We start from the raw sequence: 22,852 nt of genomic DNA on the forward strand, positions 1-22,852 counted from the left end.
AATTAAAAACACATATAGTAGAAAGTAATCTTCAGTTTCATTTTTACGGCTAAATCCCTAAGCTTAATTTAATTAATTATACACAGAAATAAAATCTGTGAAACGATACAAAAATCATTTCATACTTTATACTTAGTTACATAAAAAGGATATAATAAATTTAGTTACCTACTTCGTTAAAAACCAACTGTTGAAGCATTTTAAGGTTAAAAAACGGTTAATAAAATTGCTGACACGTTACCGCTTGTCAAATATTTTTTATCGAAGTATCAAATATGAACATTTATACATAAGTTAAAAATATGTGTGCCTTAAAAAACCACACCACACATAACAAGGACTTATACGAAAGTTAACTGTTAACATTAGCATCGTATAATTAATTGTAACGTTATATTTGCGAGTATAAGTTATATGAGATACACATAGATTAGTAAAGATTACTCACTCCTAACAAGAAAATGTACCCAGTTTTGAGAATTGAAATAGTTGCGTAAAAAAGTTTTGCCACGTCTCCGTGCTAAAATGTCCCTAAAAAATTTGAAATAATTATTTATTTATTACGTCAATTACGTAATTATTACGTAAATTAGTTATTTATTCGTAAATTTTCTCTAAAAATGTTTTTATTTGTCAAGGATTCAAAAAAAGAACTTACTAAAATAAGCCGTTTGTGGCTTCATTCAATTACAAGGCGGCGAAGTATCTTTACTAATCTATGAAGATACATAAGTACATAAGTTACATAAGATTGATTAAAATATAAAGTTATAATTTTCATGGAATACAATAATAGCAATGAATACATGTTGTGAATAATATACATCCAATATTAATGACATCTAGGATCTCACAGGATATCCGATCTAGGGCTAGCAAGGTTGCTTAGAAAACTTTCAGATGTAGTCGAATTTAGAACCGGTTCGTGAAGAAAGTACAAAAGAACCTACTGAATTATGTGAAAAGTTGTATTTATGAACGTATTTTCGCGAGAGGATATAAAATCGCAATTCGGAGCAAAAATATTAAAATCACATCGCAGAATTGATTCAAGATTTTATGAGTCTACCTTTTGTATTTCTAGATACATTATGTATAAACTTCGTGTGGGAACGACAGCTTATTGGTAAGTAAAAAATAAACTAAGAAAGCCCAGTGGTAGGTAGCATTTATTTCAAGTAGGATGACATCTCACGCTTTGTATTTTGACTATACTTTGTTTTGAATTTTTAGCATTCATTCGTTAAGAGCACCTCTTAGGTTCACTAGTCTAGACAAAACATCAGCTCGAATCGGGTAGTGCGCAATCCGGGGCGGGTGAAGCTATGTAAAGCTTTTAAAGTAAAACATAAATCGAAATGAAATAAGGTACGTAATATAGTCAAGATGACGTCACTCGTTGGTTTCGCAGTGCGGCTGCATTATTTGTCATGACGTGCCGCGTGTCTCTTCCTGCCTAGCGATCCATATTTCATCGGTATTAAGGAGAATTTAAGGATGATGAATGGATGATAAATCTCACGAGTAGCGTAGAGTGTTTGGCTGTTCTGGCAATATTTACGGCAACGCGACGAACAAGTTCAAAAGCAGTGCGATGCACATACTGCGGCTGGAGTATAAACTAATTTATTAAAACAGCTAAAAAGAAACAACCACACACCATAAACGAGGCGTTTATTGCAAATCTCAATCTACCACAATTGTTAAACGTATATCCATCTCACTTGGCACCGCAGGACGAGTATGTTGTCTGGACAAATAATATGTGTTGTCTCGTTCACTCCTCCTGTTCTTCGTGTAACTGGAGTCTTACTTCGTACTGAGACCGGTACCAGATCCACCAGGCTAGCGCGTGGCGGGTGGCGGCCGAGACGATCCAGCAGTAGTAACACACCTGGGAGCAATCTACATTTAAGAGTATAATATGACGCAGACGGGTAGTTTTGAAGGTGATAGAACCCTTTTATGATTTGACTCACGGAGCAATTAAGACTAAATTTTGAAGGTAGAACCCTTTGTGGTTCGACTCCGGCGGCACCACCGTCACACCTATTTCAGCCTTATAACAGCAGTGTTAAGCGCTACTGTGTTCTGGTTTAAAGGGTGTGGTAAGGGAGACATACTTTCCCGAGGCGTTCCAGTTTAGTCCTCAGGGGTAGCGGCGCATCTGTGTCCGACCGCAGGTAGGAGTATCTAATCCTATCTAAGGTTGATTACAGATTTTTGTTTTTATAATATAGGAGTAGCAGAAGACCATGCAGTCAACCTGATGGTAAGTGGCTACTGCCGCCCATGGACATCTGTCATCAACCCCAGATAGGATTAGATATTCCTACTTAAGGTCGGCCACAGATGCGCCGCTACCCCTGAGGACTAAGCTGGAACGCCTCGGAAAAGTCTGTCTCCCTTGCGACACCCTTCAAACCGGAACACAGCAGCGCCTAACACCGCTGTTATTAGGTAGAAATAGGTGTGGCGGTGGAGCAGCCGGAGTCGAACCACAAAGGGTTCTACCACCTTCAAAATTTATAGGTGCCTTTAATTTTAGCTTTATACGCTAAATTGATAAATGACTCCTAAACAACACCTCGCAATAGAAAACGAAATACAATATCAACCTGCTGTATACCATTAACAAAGGCCGAATTCAGTTCGCATTTGGATTTTAGCGTTTGCAAACATATTCCGATATTTATTACTAATTGATGGCAGTAACCTGTGAAATATAGAGATTCGTCTTGTTTATTTGTTTTAGTTGTTACATATTTGGTGTATTTTCAACAGGGAGCAATAAAATTGTTTGTAAATTAATAGCAAAGCTTTGAGACTTACGTCCATTATTAATAATAAATCTAAACAAATTTTGCTTTTCACAATATCGAAATAACGAACGAGCAAGTAGTCCACCTATATGACATATGAAGTAAACCCCTGAGAAGATAAGAATTCTGCTTGAGGTCTGCCTTATATGCGTTGGTAAACCAAAGGACTAAGTTGGAATGCCACGGCTAAGTTAAGTATGTCTTCCTTACCACACCGTGGTATTCACCGTGTACTTTGAGTATATACTTAGAGTTCCACCTTACGTTGGTCACAGACGTTTTCTTAGGATTAAGAAGAGTTTGAGAAGGGTCGCATAAGTATCTGTCCTAGGTCTTAGGTCTTTGTCCCTGTAATTCCGGGACTAGTATAGGGCTACCGTATCCCCTGCCTGTCGTAAGAGGCGACTAAAAGGGGGCTTCCGGGGTTGCGGACGGCAAGAGTGGGACTCGAACTGTCCAGTAAGCGACCTCGGGAAGGACGGCGGTATGTTTGGTCGCATACCGTCGTAAACATTAAATGGTGTGGGAGGAGCGAAAACTGCTCCCCTAGGGTAGAGCCCGATCGGGGTACCACGTTTGGAGGGCTCCGGTTGTGTTCCGTCAGAAAAAAAAGGTCCTAGGTCTTTGATTCTACCATCCTAAAAGCCATAAGCGTAATCATAATCAACTCATTATTGTCCCACTGCTGGGCACGGGTCTCCTCTCCAAATGAGAAGGATTAGGCCTTAGTCCACCGCGCTGGCTAAGTGCGTATTGGTAGACTTCACATACCTATGAGATTCTTTTTATAAATCTCTAAGGTTTCTTCTGATGTTTTCCTTCACTGTTTTAGCAAGTGATAATTAATTTTTAATACGCACATCATGTCGAAAAATCGGAGGTGCGTGCCTGGGATTTTAACCTCGGACCCCTCGATCGAGAGGCTGAGTTTCTTAACCACTAGACTATCACTGCTTTTTATATAAGCGTAAACATAATATTAGATATACGGATTTCTACCAAATCTTTGGAAATTACTTACAAGCGTCATACAAGCGAGGACAAAGGTAGAAGCGAGCGGCCAGGGGGTGATGTTGCTCTCATACGTCATCAGCCCAGCGAGGGTGCGACCAGACAGCCACGCCGCCAGCACTGCGAGTGGTGACATCAGCATTATACCCAACCCGTCCACCATAAGCTGAAACAAATGTTAAAGGAACTTTGTAGTGAATTCAGGTTTACTACTTAAACTAATAATCTCTTGTTTTACCGGTGAAAACGTAAGGAAAACCAGCATACCTAATATTACCAAAAAAATCTCAAAAGGTGTGTGAAGTCTACCAATACGCACTTGGCTAGAGCGGTGAACTATAGAAAACTCAGTCTGAGAGGAGAACCGTGCCCAGCAATGGGACAGTAATGGACTAATAAATAAAGTCTACGTTAAATGGCCTTGTAAGGCCATTTTGCTTTTTGTCTTGTATGACATGAGAATCTTCTTCTAGTATTGATTTTTGACGACCCATGTAGGAGAGCGGTCACAATACCGGTCTGACGCGCAAAGGGTTTCGGTTTCAATTCTCGGCCAGAGCTATATCTAATGAATTTAGATATTTTTTCTGGGTGTTCATGGAACCCACGACATAGAGAATCCTTGTGTAGGGTTGTGAGTAATTAAAGAAAAAATTACGTATTTTATGAAGTTTTTTATTTTGCATTCATTTTCATGTTAAAATAAATAAAAATTGCTCATTAAATTACTAACACAAGTACAATTGAGACATGTGTCGCCTTATTTGAAGTTAAACTGTTTAGTTAGCTGACACAGAAAAAATATGCAAACATTTTGTCAAAAGCGAAAATTATAAAACAACAAACTAGTGAAAATAAATTAATGTCACAAACGTATTGTATCCAACATGAAATGCTTTGTAATTTGAGGAGCATTGCCACAACGACGTTACCCGAATTACAAGGGCACACAAGTGTCACAAATTAAGGGCCTCATGTCACCCGGCGCAATTAAAAGCCTTGATGAATAACCCTTAACCGGAAGCAGTGTAACTGTTTCTTTTATTAGCGCTATATAATTAAAAATATAACATAATTATCAAAAATTACAAGTACACGTTTAAGACAGCACTAGCTGAATTCCTAATATTACAAACGGTATGTGAATTTGTTTGTTTGCTTGCTACACTTTCCTTAACTACGCAACCGACGTTACACACGTTTTCAGGGAAAGGACAGGAAAAGAAACCGAAGAACATAAATACCATTCCTGGCGGGTAGATAAAGTCCTCTGACTTGCTGCAATGTGCTATACATTGTCCAATACGTTGCAATCTAGCGCGCTATATATAAATTTACTGCACAATCACAGGGCACGTTATTTTTAGCAGTTACACGTATATTGCATTTAACACCCACACGTAACATCGTTGTGCCCGTTGAACCGTATCAGATTTTGTCGGCTTAAAAAACCAACACACCTCTACGAACTATTACAAATTATGTTCCGACTCAACTCCTTCAGCTGGAATAGAGTTTTAACATGATTTGTTCCTTTACTACACAATTAATATGCAAACAAAAAACTCGCCTGCCTAATTATATAGCCTAAGTTACATCTTCAATTAAAGATAATCCAATAACACCTCGTATTATAAAATCGGTCAAGCCGTTTGGACTACATGAAGTGCTAAACAATAAGACATACATGAATACTTTCAAAAAATATTATCCGTCGCATAGCAATCTATTATTAGTACGGTAAAATGTCTCTGTTCGTTTCTCATTCAGTGTTGTCTATTCCCAGTATTTGGATTTTCGCTTTAATAAAGTAATTGTTAAGTTTAGATTAAGTATTAACTATGTTGCGATATAGACGGTAACTTCACTATACCATTGTAGCCGCAAATAGCCACAAGACACGTATATCCCTTTAAATATATTAGAGTGAATGTAACACCGTAGGTAATACAGTCTACCTATCAGCCTCATTTTGCTTGTCCGTAAAGCTGAAAGGTATTCGTGTGGGTGTCCACCTACTCAATTACCTTTTGCTTTATAACTTTATAACTTGCAATTGTATTATTAATACTCGACTTCATTTCCGCTTTGTATGAAAGGCTGAAATTATTTATAACTTGTATTGTTTTAGTTATTTACTCATGCTTACTAACTTTCGCCCACGAATACGCGAGAGATTCGGCTATGAGTGGAGTATGTGGATGTAGCAGCATAGTAGTGATAGCCTAGTGATTTAAAAACTCGACCTCAATCGCGGAATCTAAGATTTGAGTCCCAGGCACGGATTTTTGATTTTCTAAGTTACGTGTGAATAATTAATTGTGAGGGTGAAGGAGAACATGGCAAGAAAATCTACACACCGGTGAATTTAAGAAAAAAGTTCCCAAGCTTGTGTAAAGTTCACCCATTCGCACTTGGCCATCGCTGTGTATGATGACCAAAGTTCCCTTCATTTTAAAAGGTACGTGCGCAGTGGTGTCAATAATGAGTTGATGACGAAGTGGCCTTAATATCGTTACTTAAGGCATTCTTTTGATGTGAAACATCTATAGCCGCACGTAAAACCGATTTCTGGCGTGGCGACGCATGCCGTGGCGACGCTATACGGTGGTATATATATACAGATTACCGAAGTCACTGATTAAACGCATTAAGTAGTCACGATTTGAAATAAAGTCGTAAATTTTTGTATTTAATGAAAATAAATGTTTATTCAATAAATAGTCATCGTTATCTGGAAAAAAATCGTAATATTTTATTTTATCATTATGACATATTTAGTTCCTATCACAATATGTTCTTTTCTGCATATTACTTTTACAAAATAATGTCGATGTTTCACATCTGCCAGGCGTCCCGTGACGGCTCACATTTTTTTTCTTTGTGACGACCTTACGTTACTCGTCAAGATATGGAATATATCAAAATCAAAAAAAAAAAAAATCAAAAAAAATTATTTACTTCTCTACAATGTTTTCCTTATATATAAAGTTATTGGAGCCCACCTGATAAGCAATGTTACTTACTTGTGTTAGGTGAGCCCCGCTCTTCCAACATTGCACATAGAAAAACATTGGATACAATAAATATTTAAAGTATTACACAGTGTATGTGTGTGTGAGTTGTGTGTATATATCTATATTATAATACTATACTATAGATATATTTTTGTGATAACTAATTACCATGCAGGCCTGGATAGAAAGCTTGCATAAAGAGTGATCTTTTGCACTTTGTGAGTATCTAATTTCTCTTTTAGCGGTGAAATATCACCCCGTGACATTTGAAGCAAGGGCAGTGGAAAGATACGAAAATATTAATCTTCGTCCCGAGAGCTTAGTAAAATGATTCGAGGAATTTGTGTATTGAAAAATTAATGTGACGAGAGGTCAGTGTCATATTTATATTTTGCTGAGTCATAAACGGTCAAGTATTTCATTGTAAAGGTGAATATTCAATGTCAGATTAATTTCTAAGCGTAAAGTTCTAACACCATTAGCGTGCACTTTAGTTTATGCGTGAACTTCAGATACAGAGACATTTCCCGTCTCCCTGTTACCAATTTGATATGGAATTGTTTAAAGAGTCGCGTGTTAGTACGCGCGTTCTTATGGACGCAAAGTACGCGTAATACGTGCGAGAGAACCGCGTTTAATACCCCCTTTCTAGACATGTTCTTAAATAAATAATAACCAATTCGTATAATATTCTGAATGATTTGTGAGAAATAGAAATAAAAGCGGTTTACTCGATTATTATCTGGTTTACAATCAATACTAAAATAGTGTCTTGTCTCCCGGGACCCCAAGGAAGCTTTTTTTAATTCACTTAATGCCAGACATTCGGATTATATACAAGCTGTGTCTGCGACTTCGAGTGGATTCAGAATATAAAGATACACAACAGTATTTGTCAAGCTCACCGGTAAACTGAAATACTTCACTCTACATACATGATGAGTATTACAAAATAGGCTTTTGACTTTAAACAGTAATAACTTTTGATCGATTTGAATGAAACTAATGAATAAAGACTGAATGGTTCAATAGTAGTTTCGGCTTGATGCCATTATAAGCACACATACAAATAGACAGTACTTAGTTGCTCTGAAGTATAAATGCGTGTGTGACCTTGAACTAGGTTGATATTTCATCAATGTTTATTACACTCGTATGCCATCTCCTTTTCTAAAGGTACCTTTAAAAAGTAAATGAAAAATGTAATATTCGCTTAAATATTTTTGTTTTTAGACCTTTGTGTCCCATTTGCGAATATTACAGAACGTTTTTATTAAAATGAATGAGACAATAATAAAATAAAATAAAATGTCGACGGGTGATGTATATGAGAGTAGAGGTATAAGATACAATAAACACATGTATATGAGCAAGGAGCAAGACAAGGTTTGGAAAAAAAGATATTCAATTAATTTATAGAGTTGTTAATATATAAACAGCTAATCTAGTAAAACAAAATTAACTTACTTGTTTAGCATTTTGACTGAGAACCCACAAAACTAACGCCCTTGGCACTCCGTATCTGTGGACACGCCTTGTCGCGTATCTCGTGCCGCACAGCTCACATCTGGACTTCCCGGACTCCGTCAGCCATCTCTCCAAACACTTTACGTGGACGCGCCCCACAGTACCGCGACACGAACACGCCGATATCATCTGCCCGAGTTCCACGTTTAGCGTGTCTCCACCGTGACAGATCCTACACATATCGTCTAACGTGTGGCTGCTCAGTTGGGACTCTTCTATCTCCTCGTCAACATCACCTATCGAATCTACTTGTACCTCTGATTCGTGATTCCAGTCTATCGGGCTAACTCCAACTGATTTCTTCAGATGTTCTACTTTAATGTGCTCTTCTGGAATTGCTCTTCGTTTAGGACTCCTTACTTTGATTCGGTGTTGACGAGGATATTTGTCTCGTCGCACCGGAGTCTTGTCCCTGTGTATATTTTTATCCTCCTTCCTCCTAACATCTTCTTTCGAAAATGGTATAGTCTCTTTCGATTGGTCCGAAGATAAGTCAGTTGTTGCGTTTAGGATGTTAAACAGGTCAATAGTGCTAGAACTGGCTGTAACATCTTTGTCAACTGCGGTAGATGATTGCTTCTTTACAGTATTTATTGACGTTGTGCTCTCACATTCAGCGACAATCTCTAAAGTAGAGCTGTTTTTTGAACTGTTCGGAAAGTATTTATTTTTGAATTTGCTCGCATTTAGCCCCGCCGAATTTTGAGTTTGTATTTTCGCGTCTTGATTTGGGTCTGGTGGGCTGAAAGTAAGTCGCATGGAATTAAAAAAAATGTAGAAATAATTGTACGAATGAAATATCAAATGCATAGCGTGATATATTTTTTCTGGTGTCTCCTAGTAGTGGGAAAAGATCCGTTCCTGGAAGTGTGACATAAAACGGTAGCAGCAAATTGTAGTATGTACTATTAGTTGAACTATTGATGTTATTCACTTTATTTGTACAACAAATAGACACTGTTTACGGACACAGCATATTGAATTCGTGCATCGCAAACACAGATTTCCGTTTAAAGGAAATGCGCGTCCAATTTGTTATTCAGTATGCTTGCAAACGATATTATTGTGCATGTGCAATTTATTGCTTTATAGCCAGTTAAATAAAATAAAATGCGTAGTTTTCATAATATCAACATTTTAAATGTATCGTACCGATATTTACGTAGTATAATAAACTTATATAACATTGTTAATTACTCAAATTTCCCTTCAAAATGTGTTTTTCTTCATAATAGTGTTTTACCTATTGATATGTATTTGTAATGTATTTTTTCTACCATATTTTGAATGTTAAAAAGTAAGACAAATTAATAATAAGAAGGGTAATGTCTAGGTTTCTATTATTTCAATGTTATTTTTAGTTTCTTTTTTTAAACCAAACGGGTCTATAGCCTAGTTGATAAATGAACCTTCTGAGAACTAAGTTAAAACGCCATGTGTAAGTTCCTCTCTCTTACCAAAAAGAGGATTTATTGATATAATCATAAATAAGCGTGGTAATTGTTCCGAAGATAAAGTAAAACACAAATATAGTACAGGGTCAAATACATACCTGATTTGGGGCCCAGTTTGTATTTTCGTCGGATCCTGACCCCTAATCTCTTTTTGAACAGAAAACCGCCTTCGCCTCGAATTTGGCATTGCACTAAAATTTAGTCCTTTTTATTTAATTTCGAATTTTATTATTTATCCAAAGTTACGAGTTACTCATTCATTTTCGGTGCCAAATATGACATTAATATTTTACTTTTATTTTGTTAATGTAAACAGTTTTTACGTCATACCGCACCGCCTTTTTTGTAGCATTTATATTTTATAAGCAATTTGGAACAAAAGGAAGAGGTAAAAAAAATAGTTGTAAACGTTATTGTCTTTTTATGTCTTTTTATTTTTAATTGGTCCGCACATAATTAGGTCTGTTTCATCTATATAACTAATTACACACGTACTTAATTTAGTAATTAGATCTTAAGCTTTAATTACACAGATATTAATCAAGTCTAGAACAATATGTGCTATACTAATTGGTGATTAATAATTAATAGATAACAATTTTTATTTATATGGCAACACAACGTTTGCCGGGTCAGCTAGTTATTTTATAAAGACTTCAAATAATCTTGTTATTCTATTTCCTATTCTACTATTTTCTTTTTATACAGTAGAAGTAGCAAATTAGTATGCATTCTACCATTAGTATACATTTACCATTCTACTAATGGTAAATGAACACGGCGCCCATGGCACTCACTTCTCCAGGTAAGATTGGAGTCTTATCACACAGGAGTGAGGGCGCTTTTCTTGTGACGCGTCTTAATAAACGCTTAAATAAACGCTTTCTACACTCACAGCCCCACACTAGGATTCCCTGTGTCGTGGGTGCCATGGACACACACATAGACAAATACACAAACACCCAGACCCAGAAACAGAAATCTAAATTCATCATTTAGATATCTGTCTGGCTGGGGATCGAACCCGGGAACCTTTGCGCGTCAGACCGGTATGGTGGCCACTCCGCCACGCGGGTCGTCAAATGCCACACTCTTGCCACTTGCATCATATAGTTCCATACATACACGCATACGTAACGCGTAGGTATGCAGCTCTGTGTTGCAACTAATCAAATAATGCGTGTGGGTGGGGCCCGCGTGCATGCGTTAACACGCGCGACAGGAGAAGCAGCCGAGTTTGAATTCCTTAGGAATGTGTTCTTTACCTCGCCCATAACACAGTGGCGTTTCACAATGCTCACAATATTGTACAATCAAGTATTTTTAACTCAATATAACTTTTGTACTGAATGTTGTTGTTTACAGAATAAAGTTATTATTAGTTATTTTCATAATAGCATCTTCTTTTCTTTATGACACAATATTGTACAATCAAGTATTTTTAACTCAATATAGTTTTTGTACTGAATGTTGTTGTTTACAGAATAAAGTTATTATTAGTTATTTTCATAATAGCATCTTCTTTTCTTTATGACAGCACTCTGAAGGTCTTGTAATTAGTTCCATTATAACCTTTGTCCTTATGGCTACCTGATATGGCGACATTAGCTAACAATTGAACCGAGATATCGGATCACAGGTATAAGGTTACGTATTAAAGTCTCGCTGTAAATCTTTTATATAACATTGCTTGACATTAATCTTTTCACAATACGTAATGAGGAGATATACGATATAACGTACCTGCAATAAGGGTTTAAAACTGTTTTTCACTGATAACAAAAGCGACTGACGTGAAACGAAATGAAATGAAGTGATGCGAATCGAAACGTAACGTAATGAAACGAAACAAACTACATGAAGAGATTTATTTTAACTACAGCACTAATAAATACAATATTTTTTCATATGTTCGCCAACTTCCGAATCACAACATGAGAAGAAGAAGGGAACATCAGAAGAGAAGATGCGACAGAAAACCATTTTTTTCCATTTTATTTTATTTCGTATTTATTATTATTGTTACTTTTTTTTTAGTATAGTTGTACCGCCTTCAATTTTTCTGCACATCCCTAAGGTTGACTAGGAGAAAATGCTATTTAGCATTAAGTCCGCTTCTTGTACCATACTGTTTTTAACATGATCAATAAAGAGTCAATAAATAAAAGCACATTTTTTCTTAATATTAGTAATATATTTTTATTATTTTCTAATACGATATTATTTCTTACATACTAATAAAATAATTCTTGTTCCTTAGCTTTACCCTTGATTAAAAAAGAAAATATCTTGAATGTTACGTACAATCTATTCAATGTTTTGCCTACCTAAGATTAGACTATCTTCGTACTGAACGAGACCTACAATTTAAAATGATTAATTGTTAATAACGAGACAGAAGATGTCCTTGATACCCACGGATTATGAAGATAAATGATAAAAGTAAAGAAATTAATATGACAATATCTTTGGTTAAAACACTTTTCTTAATTGCACTCATTTTCCTTATTTAAAAGAGTAGGAAAATCTTCTTTATGTAAACCTTTGCAAAGTAAATTAACATTAAAATTACAGTAAAAAGCTTAATTAGCGCTGGAGGAAGCCGGTTTTAAAAGCCATCACAGTACACTAATTAAAACAACCAGACATCGCTACGAAAGCTTGGGGCTACCAAAAACACTTCCAATTAGTTTGTTACCTTTGTAACTACTCATTTATGATACCATTGACTTTTTTACACAGTTGATATAAATGTATCTAATAAGAAATGGGTTCATTGACAAATTTAAAACGTAGGAGTTTCGTACGACAAGCGACACATCTTTTTTTAATAATAATAATATAATAATAATAATATAGGATAATAATAATATAGGAATAGCAGATGAGCATGCAGTTCACCTGATGGTAAGTGGCTACTGCCGCCGATGGACATCTGTAATCGTCCAGATAGGATGAGATATTCCTAACTGAGGTCCATAGTTGCTCCTGAGAACTAAGATGGAAAGCCTCGGAAAAGAATTTCTCCCTTACAGCACCCTTCAAACCAGAATACAGTAGTGTTTCAAACCAGACTACACTGCTGTTATGAAGCAGAAATAGACATGGCGTTGGCGGTGGTCTTTTTTGAGGGCGAATCTGTTTCGTTAGAAGGCTATGGATGCTGCCTTACTAAGTTATGATAATAATATTAATTGTAGTAGTTTGGGTAATAATGCTCTATGATCGGCTTCCCTTGTTATATGGAGTTGGAGCTGTTTATGGGCGGCCGTGGTCACTTAAAATTAGGGCAGCATACTCTACTACGCCAGTCTTAAACAACTATCGTAATCGATTAAAGTAGCAACGTCTGGCACAATAGGGTGATGGATGGGTGACCGCTAGTGGCATTTTTAGCGCGCTTCCGTTAACCCAACGACTTCGGTATCGTTAGTCTTTCGACCCTTATCTGCTAACTCGTTTCAATTTTGTTGATTTCTTGTCAATTTTATGAAAATAGAGTATATTTATATTTATAAAGGTCCGTTATACAACAAAGATATTTATACAAAATATACGCTTGTATAGTATTGTAATCATCTCCGTTCCAAAGTAGTATTAACAATTGAGTCACAACTAAGCACATAAATAATTAATTAAATGGTAGATGACTGGAAATCAATTTGTGAGACACGCTCCAATGTTTTAACGTTTTATGTAAAAAAATTACCCGTGACTCGAGCTAAACTTTAAAATTAAATACATTTTTTAATTATTTAATTCGAGTAAGCCAAAAGAGAAGAAACTTTAAGTCAAACTTAGTCTAATCCCACACTATTTAATCTGTAGTCAAAATATTTGTTACGATGTCTATAAAACTTAAATTGCTTTAGTTTTGAAACCATTGTTACACCTAAGTTCTTAAACTTATACTTATTACATTAAATAAGCCGTAGGGTACAACTTATTGAAAGGTTTGAATAATGTCTGAATCAAACTAAGATTAAGAACTGAAATCTTAAATATTAGTTAATTAAAAGTTATCCCTAATTCTTCTAAGTTTTACATTTACGGGTTAAAGACTGGGTATATGAAAATATAAAATGAAATGTTCCTAAGTAAATTTAATTTGTAAAGCACAAGATAAAATGACTTAACTTAAAATGGCATTGAGATTATCGCGGTAATTTTAGCTGGAGTACGAAAATTCCTAATAAACAACAACCCTTCAACCCTTATCGTACAAGTTGGTTTCGTATGGCGCCGGTTCAGTCCAGTCTTTCTGAAAAGCTCGCGACGGGCAGACGCTCCCTGTAAGCGCTGAAAGCTTTCGAACTTTCGTCAAAACTTACATCAAATTGTAATTAAATAAGTTCTAATTCATATGAAGTTGGAATTTTGACGTGGTCAGTGTATTGTGGAGTGGCCATATTGAAACTTTAATATTGTTTGATCAAAGTTGTGATGAGTTGAGCCGGTAAGAACTTTTTGTTTCGAGTTGTTGCTAATTTAATTGTTGGAGTTGCTTTCATTTAGGGACTAACATCACTCTGTTTAAAAGCTTTTGATTAGTTCTACTGTATAATTTTACGGTTTTAATATATAAATAAATATCAATAACGTCCAATTTAATAATTTGAAGTAAGAGTGTCAACACGTTAGATATTATTTTTATAATTATTGTAAATTTTAATTAAAATTACAAAATCTATTAGGAATAAAAGGAACTATATTACAAAAATAATAAAAATCTACTATAGGAACCATCGGTGACCTTGAAGTAAGTACTCAAGTTTTGACACAAATAATGAATTTCTGTAATAATTTCAATTATATTACGTTATATTATTTATAAAAGTAAAATAAATAAAATATATTTGGGACATTACATTTAAAATATTTAATTTTATCTTTATAGATTTGATTTGATGACTTTGATAAATTCTTTACAATTTATTTTATAAGACATTTGGGTAATTTACTTTACTAACTAAAATATTAAGACTCAAAACAAGTTAAACATTATTTATAAACAGAAATATGAAAAATAATTCGTATACGAAATAACAATATTTTTTTTTATTTATTATACAACAATAAACGCATTACATATTAAAAATTACAATTTTTTGGATCATAAACGAGTAATTTATTTTGCAATTTTGAAATGCATTAAAAATTACTATCGACCTCGTAATGATGATGTATGACGTCAAGTAGTGTGACGTCACACTGATTGAGGGTTATAGGCACAGAAGGCTCAAGGTAGTCTGTGCAGCCTTTAGGGCTAGTAATAGATGTGTGGCTGATCTCAGGTATAATTTTAATTATATTGATTAACTTGGTTACGTAATATTATTTATGTCTATGGGCGGCAGTGATTTACTATGAGATCGATGGCTTATCAGATATCGTAACTCTATTTTGAAAAAAAAAGTCAGGACGAAGGAAAAACTGTCTACTGGATGGCTTTCAATGTTCTTATAAATCTGTGTTTTTTTTCATAAATAACTAATACCTTCATAATGTTTTAACTATTTTATGAATAACACCGTTAGTAAATAAAGGGGTACACATTCAATAGTGTAAGCAAAAAGGGTTCATGAGTTCAATGTAGGAAGTATTTACGAAGTATGACCGGGCACAAACCTCCTTTGCGGAACATATTTCATTTATTATCTGTTACAAGCAGGTTTCGCGCGCTATTTCATCATAAAAGAAAACCAAAAATATATTTTCTTTTTAATTATTTCTATTAAAAAGAAAATATATTTTTTTATGAGAATCTGGATTATCTTCGTTATTTAATTATTATTTGTTGTCCTGCTTTGGATTATTTTTTGAGTTTCAGCAGTAAATATACCAAGATTTGTACGTAACGTAAATAGTGCTGATTTTACAGAATATACAAACACAGTAACTGAAAAAATGTCGCACTTATGTCTAAGTATTGTCTATTGTATACTAACCGATACAAGGACACAATATACTCGTAATGTTATGTTCTGTGAATATTTCTACCTAATGCGATTTAAGATATACGGCTCTTTAAACTAAGACAGACCGGCAGTATAGATTTATTAATAGACTTACGCACGGAAACTTCATCATTAAACCCTATTGGAGGCTCATAGGTATGTTTCAAGCCTTCTCAACTGTGGGGCAAGACAGACAGCGGAGGCCTAGTGATTACTAACCATATTGGGTTTCGTTTTTACCCTTTGGGTACGGAACCCTAACTGGACTAGCTATATATAGATGCGCAACGTATAAATTTACGGATTTTCGATACGCCGTTAAATGGGTAATTGCTTGTTGTAATAATACCCAAAAGTAATTTGGAGGATCGCGCAGGATTTACCTGCCTTGCTATAAATAGAATTGTTGATAATCCAATATTTTTTAGGTTTAGGTACCGACTCGTATATTACGGCTATTTTGGATATAAATTGAAAAAGGATTGTAATATTATTTGTCAGCTCATAATATGAAAGTATAACATTATTTTGGATATCTTATTAAGTTATTACCATTTTCACTGGTAGGCATATGTCTTCCTTAGAATGAATAGGATTAACGTCATCAATTGACAAATAGTAGGCAAAAATGATCAAATCTCGAGCTTTGGTTGGTAATACATTGGAGAGATCGGTTATTAATATTGGACGTAAGAAGTTATCATTCATAAAGTCTTTTAAGTCTTATCCCTTTATTCAATTGGCCTTGTTTTATCAATTTAACCCAGTAAGTACTTTCAAGTTAAGTTCGGGGTTATTTTATTACCTTTTAACACGTTTTTATTACGTATGTTACGACCTCAATACAGGTGCTAAGTCCTTGAAATGTTTATGAAATACAGGTAAGTAATAAAGCTAAAAATATACTCATTAACCCACAAAGACTTATCGCTTATGGAAATCTTTTAATTTTTTCAAGTGATTGCTTGGAAGGACAGGTCTTTTTACTGATGGCTATATGTTCGTCCTATGCCGCGGCGTGACTTCACCGCGTGGCGCAAGGTTTACGGGTCTCGAGGAATCCCTCCTTACTCGGGCAATCTCCTCAGTGGGTGCATTGCCCACCGGTGTTGTTGACTGCCGTGAGGCAGCGATGCAGTATTCGATCCTCTATGTGACGTGTGTTTACTGATGGGAGAAACCCCAATGTGGCCGTGGGCACTAAATCCGCCCTGATAGTCGTCCGCTACATAGAGGATTCTGGGATCTCCACCGGAGTCTTCTGAGCTTGGTGCTCTTGAAGAGAACTACCTGGAAGAGCTTTGCGCTCATCCCATACTTTCTTTCGGGCGCTTACGACTGTATGCGGCCACACATACCTATCTTAATTGAAGGTGGCGGTAGCCTTTGTACTTCGACTCCAGAGGAATCACCGCCACTATCACCTAGTAACAGTGTCAAGCGCTGGTGTGTAAGCTGTGTTCTGGTTTTAAAGATTAAAACACATATTTATTTGTTTTATTTATTTATTTTAAAACAGGTTTATCCGATGTGTACCAACTTAGTGCTCAGAGTTAGCAATGCAGCTTAGCCGATCTTAGGTAAGAATCTAACCTGATTAAAGATGTCCATGGGCAGTAGTAGGCAATTACTAACTAGACTGGATGCTTCTTTAATACTTAAATATTATATATGATTAAGGTGGTAGAGCCCTATTTCTGCCTAATAACAGCAGTGTTAGGCGCTGCTGAGTTCCGTTTTGTAGGGTGTGGTAAGGAAGACATACTTTTCCGAAGCGTTCCAGCTTAGTCCTCAGGGGTAGCGGCGCATCTGTGGCCGACCTCAAGTAGGATTATTTATTCCTATCTGGGGTTGATTACAAATGTCCATGGGCGGCAGTAGCCAATTACCATCAGATGGACTGCATGCTCATCCGCTACTCCTATATTATAAAAAATAATAATAAAAAATCCTAACAAAGCAGGGTAGTAACTGTTACGCTACACGAACATCGTAAATAGCTATAACTTTACTTTGATTTTTTTAACAAGAGTACGTAATTTATTTTCTTGAAAGGCAAATATACCAGTTGCTATGCTTTTAAAAGCAAAAAGGGTCTTAATTGTGCGAAATTAATCAAGCTGACCACAGCAAGGAGTTTTTAAGGCCACTAGGGTAGTCGTTCCGTTTTTCAGAAATCTCTAAGAAAACTTTTTACTGACGGAGGGTTTTTTCTGTTAAACTGTACTGTGAATAGAATTCTTAGCTTGGGTGTTTATCAACATTTTAATAATTTGTGTCACTATGGAAGATTTATTGCAATAAAATGTTAACTGCTCTTATTTAATAGTTTGGAATACTTTAGCAACACCGAGAAAAATGCAGTAATTTTATAATATTAGGCTGCTCTAGGAAACTTTCTGGATGCTGGCTATAAACACGCTAAAACCAAACAATGCTACCATTGTGGGATTGAAAGTTTTTGAATTTGCATCGATACCATGAGTATATAATGATATGGAGGCGGGAGAAAAATTATGCCACCCCACCACCTTCTCACACACGCGAAAAATAAATTATTTAACTAGCAGAACCAACATTTATCGATATAAGAGAAATTTTCGCCGACTTGTCGTTTAAGAAAGCTCTACGCTCACTAGTTTCATATTACAAGAGGTTCCACGATATAAAACCTGCTTTACTATTTGAATGTCTCATTTGTATTGTATTAATTTCCGAATGCCAATTCGGGTTAATTTATTTTCTCTTCAATTCAATTGTTAATTAAAGAGGCAGCACGCTAAGGCCACGCCCAGTAGACCGTCAAAGGCTATCCATTTTACCTTCAACTGTGTAACTTTAACTGTCTTATTTATATAATAGTGAAATTCACGTTTCAATTAAACATTTATTGAAAGAGAGAAACAGTGGTTGCCTAGTGGTTAATCAACTCGGCCTCTTGATCGAAGGGTTCGTGGTTCAAATCCCAGGCACGCACGTTTAATTTTTTTTCAAAGTTATGTGCGTATTAAACAATCATTATCACTTGTTTAAACGGCTAAAGAAAACATCGCTAGAAAAGCTGCATACCTGAGAAATAAAAAGAAAAGAAAACGTTTTCAAAACTGTGTATCTGTCTTTTTATTATTCTGTTTTTATAGCTTATGTAAGAATGTGTGTCTCGTTCTACCACGTCAAATATGGACTTTATTTTTTATTTATCGGGTTTTTGTTTTTATAAATTAATTTAATTGTTCGTCTGCTTATTTACAGTGCTGTTCGTAGAAATAGCTTAATAAGTTTTCATGAAAACTTTGATTAAAAATTATTGATTATTCAAGTTGTTTGTTAGGAAATTTATGGGAGTAATATTCTATTAAAAATACCTCGGAAATAGATTTTAAAATGTGTTTATTATAAAAGTGAAAAACTCAAGGGAATATCTTCGTAAAATATATGATCGTTGTATATTAATTTCTATCTACCTTAAGTAACTTATAAAACTTTATTTTTACTCATTTCCTAAATTCCAGCATAGTCCTCAGGGGTAGCGGCGCATCTATGGCCGACCTCAGGTAGGAATATCTAACCCTATTTGGGATTGATTACAGATGTCCATGGGCGGCAGTAGCCACTTACCGACTGCTTTTGTGGTACTCCGTTATTATAAAAAAATCTTTCTAAATATCTTTGTTTTCTGATACGTTTTACGACTTTGCAATACAATTAGTTCTTACCGAAATTTACTGCTAATTTCTTAAAGGATTAAGTTCGATAATTGGTAGAGTTGGAGTTTATATAATCACCTCATGTTTTGTACACAATGCACGTATTATTCAACGTAATTACTTTGGAATCTCTCTTAAATTAAATCTTAAGAGATTAATTATATTGTCACCACTATCCAACAACGTTAACGATAAAGAAAACTCACGTCACACGTCCAAAGGATTAATAAGTTTAATTAAGGACTCGGGTTTATTTAACAGACATGTTAATTTCATTTAATTTATTTCGAAGTAGATATTTACTTTCTTCAACAAAGTCAAGGCCTTTTTCAAATACCTTAGAAAGCAGAATTAATTTTTACGGCAAACTTTTAGTAAATATTAATGTAATTCAAGAACAGTGCGATATTCTCAGAAATACTCGAATCTGGTGTCGTTAAATTTATTACTCTTTTGGGGTTATGAAAATAACAATCAAATAAAACTGTGTTACTTCTAAGGTCCTTGTCCCTCAGGGATATTTACAAGCTATGCGACTGAGACGCGAACCATGCGGCTGCCTATTGATGCTACTTAGTTCATTAAGTTGCCGCAAATAGCGCTATCCAAATTCCATATATTGATTGATTCTTTGCTCAGTCGCGTAGGTTGTTATATCTCTGTGGGAGAAGGACCTTAGTACTTTATGGATCTACCTATAAGTAGATCCATAAAGTTTTAAATATTTTTATTATATTTTTTTTCGCTTCGGATGTACCAACATTTTGTACGATTGGTTGACGCGCTCGGTGCCTTACTAATTGGTTTTTCTCATAACTTTTATTTTAAGACCCTGTACATAAATACTATAATGCCCTTTTAATACGAGTAGAGCTACAGAAAAATGTCAAAGAAAATAGTATTTTATTTATAGTAAACTTTAAAATAATTTCGTAACTCGTAAAGTATAACTTTTTCCCTTTTCAGATAATTTTTATGCCATTTGAGTTTTGTTATTATAATAATTAATTTAATTATGGAAGGAATAGCATATTTATAATATTGGTATACATACCCAATATAGATATTTGCCTCAATAATATATTAGATTTAGGGTATTAGATTATAGATCTACACAGTCTGTTTTAAGCAAGACATAAAGACTTTTATTACAGTATCTAACCGGAAAGCCCCAATCTCTTAAAGTAAGTGATTAAAGTTTTTACATTATTTGGTGTCGAACGAATGGATCTTGTGCTAGTTTGAAAACTTTAACGTTAAGTAGAAACTTGTATAGTTTTAACTTAATTGTTTTTGGTATAATGTATGCCGTTCATTCTTATAACAAGGTTCCAAAGTTAAAAAAATATTAAAAATGTATGATGTATATCGTATCACTATTATATTGTATTGTGGTATTATTGTAGACTTGTAGAGTTTGTTAGAAAATAGTGGCAAATAATATTAGAGAGCAGTTTTTGATCTATATAACTAATATTTCCTAGTTCTGACACAATCCGCTAGGGGCGCTGATTGGAAATTGTATGGGCAAATACGTAAACAAGTACCAAAACAGTGATATTTGTCAAAACGTAAAAACTCATGGTAAGGGTACAGGAAGCAGTGGCGGACTAAGGTCGACGGAGGGCCGGGGCGGAAAGTTGAGGCCCCCAGTGTAAAAAGTTAATTTGATTATTCGGTGCCCTCTTTTTTCGCTGACTGATACACATTTCATAGATTTAGAAATTAAACATTTTAAAATTAATTTAAAATTATTATTAATGAGTAAATGTCATTATGAAATTGACGAGTACCTTAATGATAAACTATCGAATGTATAATGAATATCTTGACATAATTATTTCCACTGTATTAAATTGTTTATTAAATTATTTACAATCTTACATTACAACGTTGCATTCAACAATTACAATGTTGACATTCAATAATAATAGCTGTTACTTCTTAAGTGTATAATGTAATATTTTTCTTCTTTTTCAATCTAATTAAATTATATTTACACTGTAGATTATGGGTTTTCAAATAAAACTCCAACTTGAATCTTCAGTTCTTTCTTCTTGTTTTTATTCCGAGGCGTACACATTTTTCCATACAAAAAGGCGAGCTTAAGTACTTATTTTGGGTACCGCAACAGGCGCAGGCTCAGTCAGCAACCGCGTCCTATTGCCGTCCCTTTCTAACATAGCCTGTCTTACTCTTACAATTCTATGCTTACACTCTATTGCTATCCTACTCTTACATATCTATTCTTATTACGTAGGACTTATATCTATTGCAATAAAATGTCTTATTTACATAGTCTTAATTACATACACAAGTTACATTAATCAACATTTACATTTAAATTCTTAGGCCGTTGTCGTCCGTAATATTCTCCCCCCGGCGTAGATTCTTCGAAGCCTCCTCCATCTGAAGGACGGCAAGCTTCGTCGCTGGCCTCTGGAACACACCTCCCTTTGTGCGGACGTCTGCAGACCGGACGATGCCATCAGGTCCCGGGTGAACTCGCTCGACGACTCCTCTCGGCCAGGTATTGCGGGGTAAGGCGTAGTCGACCACAATTACGAGATCGCCTTCCCGCAGTTGTGACGCCTGTGCGTTGGACGGCCCCCGCGGAATGAGCGTAGGCAGGTACTCTCGCAGCCATCGCTGCCAGAACTGGTCCGCCAGTGCCTGCGCCCTTCTCCACGTGCTGCGGTCCGCCTCGGTGCATGGCCCCGTCCGCGGTAGCCCCGTCGATGAGCCGATGAGGAAGTGATTCGGCGTTAGTGCTTCCTCGTCCTCGGGGTCCACGGAGACGTGCGTGAGCGGTCGCGCGTTCACGCTGTACTCGGCCTCGGTGATTAACGTCTGCAGTACCTCTTCTTTTGGCGACTTTTCTTTGAGCGTGGTGCTTAGTGCGGTTTTTACTGAACGCACTAAGCGCTCCCAGGCTCCTCCCATGTGTGGCGCCCCCGGCGGTATGAAACGCCAGTCGGTGTTGTACTGCAGACCGTAGTCCCGTAGTGCTGCGATCCATGCTCCGTATGTATTTCTCAGTTCGACGTCGGCCCCTCTAAAGTTAGTGGCGTTGTCGGAGTATATGACGCGCGGCCAACCCCTTCTGGCGGCCATCCTTCGCAGCGCCATAACAGCTGAGTCCGTAGAGAGCGACTGGACGATCTCTAAATGAATGGCCCTTGTGGTGAGACAGGTAAATAGTGCACACCACCTCTTTTCGTGTCTTCGTCCGATAGTCACCGTTAGGGGCCCGAAATAGTCCACGCCACAATAGGTGAAGGCGCGGTGCCCCGAGTCCAACCTCACTTTAGGTAGGTCTCCTTTCGGTGGTGTCGTCGGAGTCGCCTTGTACACGCG

At 36.0% G+C, this 22,852-nt stretch overlaps 2 protein-coding genes across 2 annotated transcripts in view; one reads left to right on the forward strand and one right to left on the reverse strand.

Annotated features, from left to right (window-relative positions):
- Window positions 1–1,657: 1,657 nt before the first annotated feature.
- LOC140750329 (uncharacterized) lies at window positions 1,658–10,127 on the reverse strand. Its single transcript, XM_073083787.1, has 4 exons — window positions 9,930–10,127; window positions 8,318–9,119; window positions 3,844–3,999; window positions 1,658–1,894 (listed from the first exon to the last, which is right to left on the reverse strand). The coding sequence occupies exons 1-4, from the start codon at window positions 10,016–10,018 to the stop codon at window positions 1,778–1,780; spliced, it is 1,164 nt and encodes a 387-aa protein (XP_072939888.1). The 5' UTR covers window positions 10,019–10,127; the 3' UTR covers window positions 1,658–1,777.
- A 3,981-nt stretch (window positions 10,128–14,108) lies between these two features.
- NGR-A32 (neuropeptide receptor A32) overlaps window positions 14,109–22,852 on the forward strand; it is a 74,420-nt gene continuing 65,676 nt past the window's right edge. Inside the window, exon 1 of the mRNA XM_073083567.1 lies at window positions 14,109–14,287. The gene's annotated coding sequence lies outside the window, so the exon portion shown is untranslated. The remainder of the gene's footprint in view (window positions 14,288–22,852) is intronic.

This window comes from Epargyreus clarus, unplaced genomic scaffold, assembly GCF_041222505.1.
Source record: "Epargyreus clarus isolate Ecla_fem2 unplaced genomic scaffold, WU_Ecla_fem_2.2 ptg000019l, whole genome shotgun sequence".
In the NCBI taxonomy this organism is placed as follows: Eukaryota; Metazoa; Arthropoda; class Insecta; order Lepidoptera; family Hesperiidae; genus Epargyreus; species Epargyreus clarus.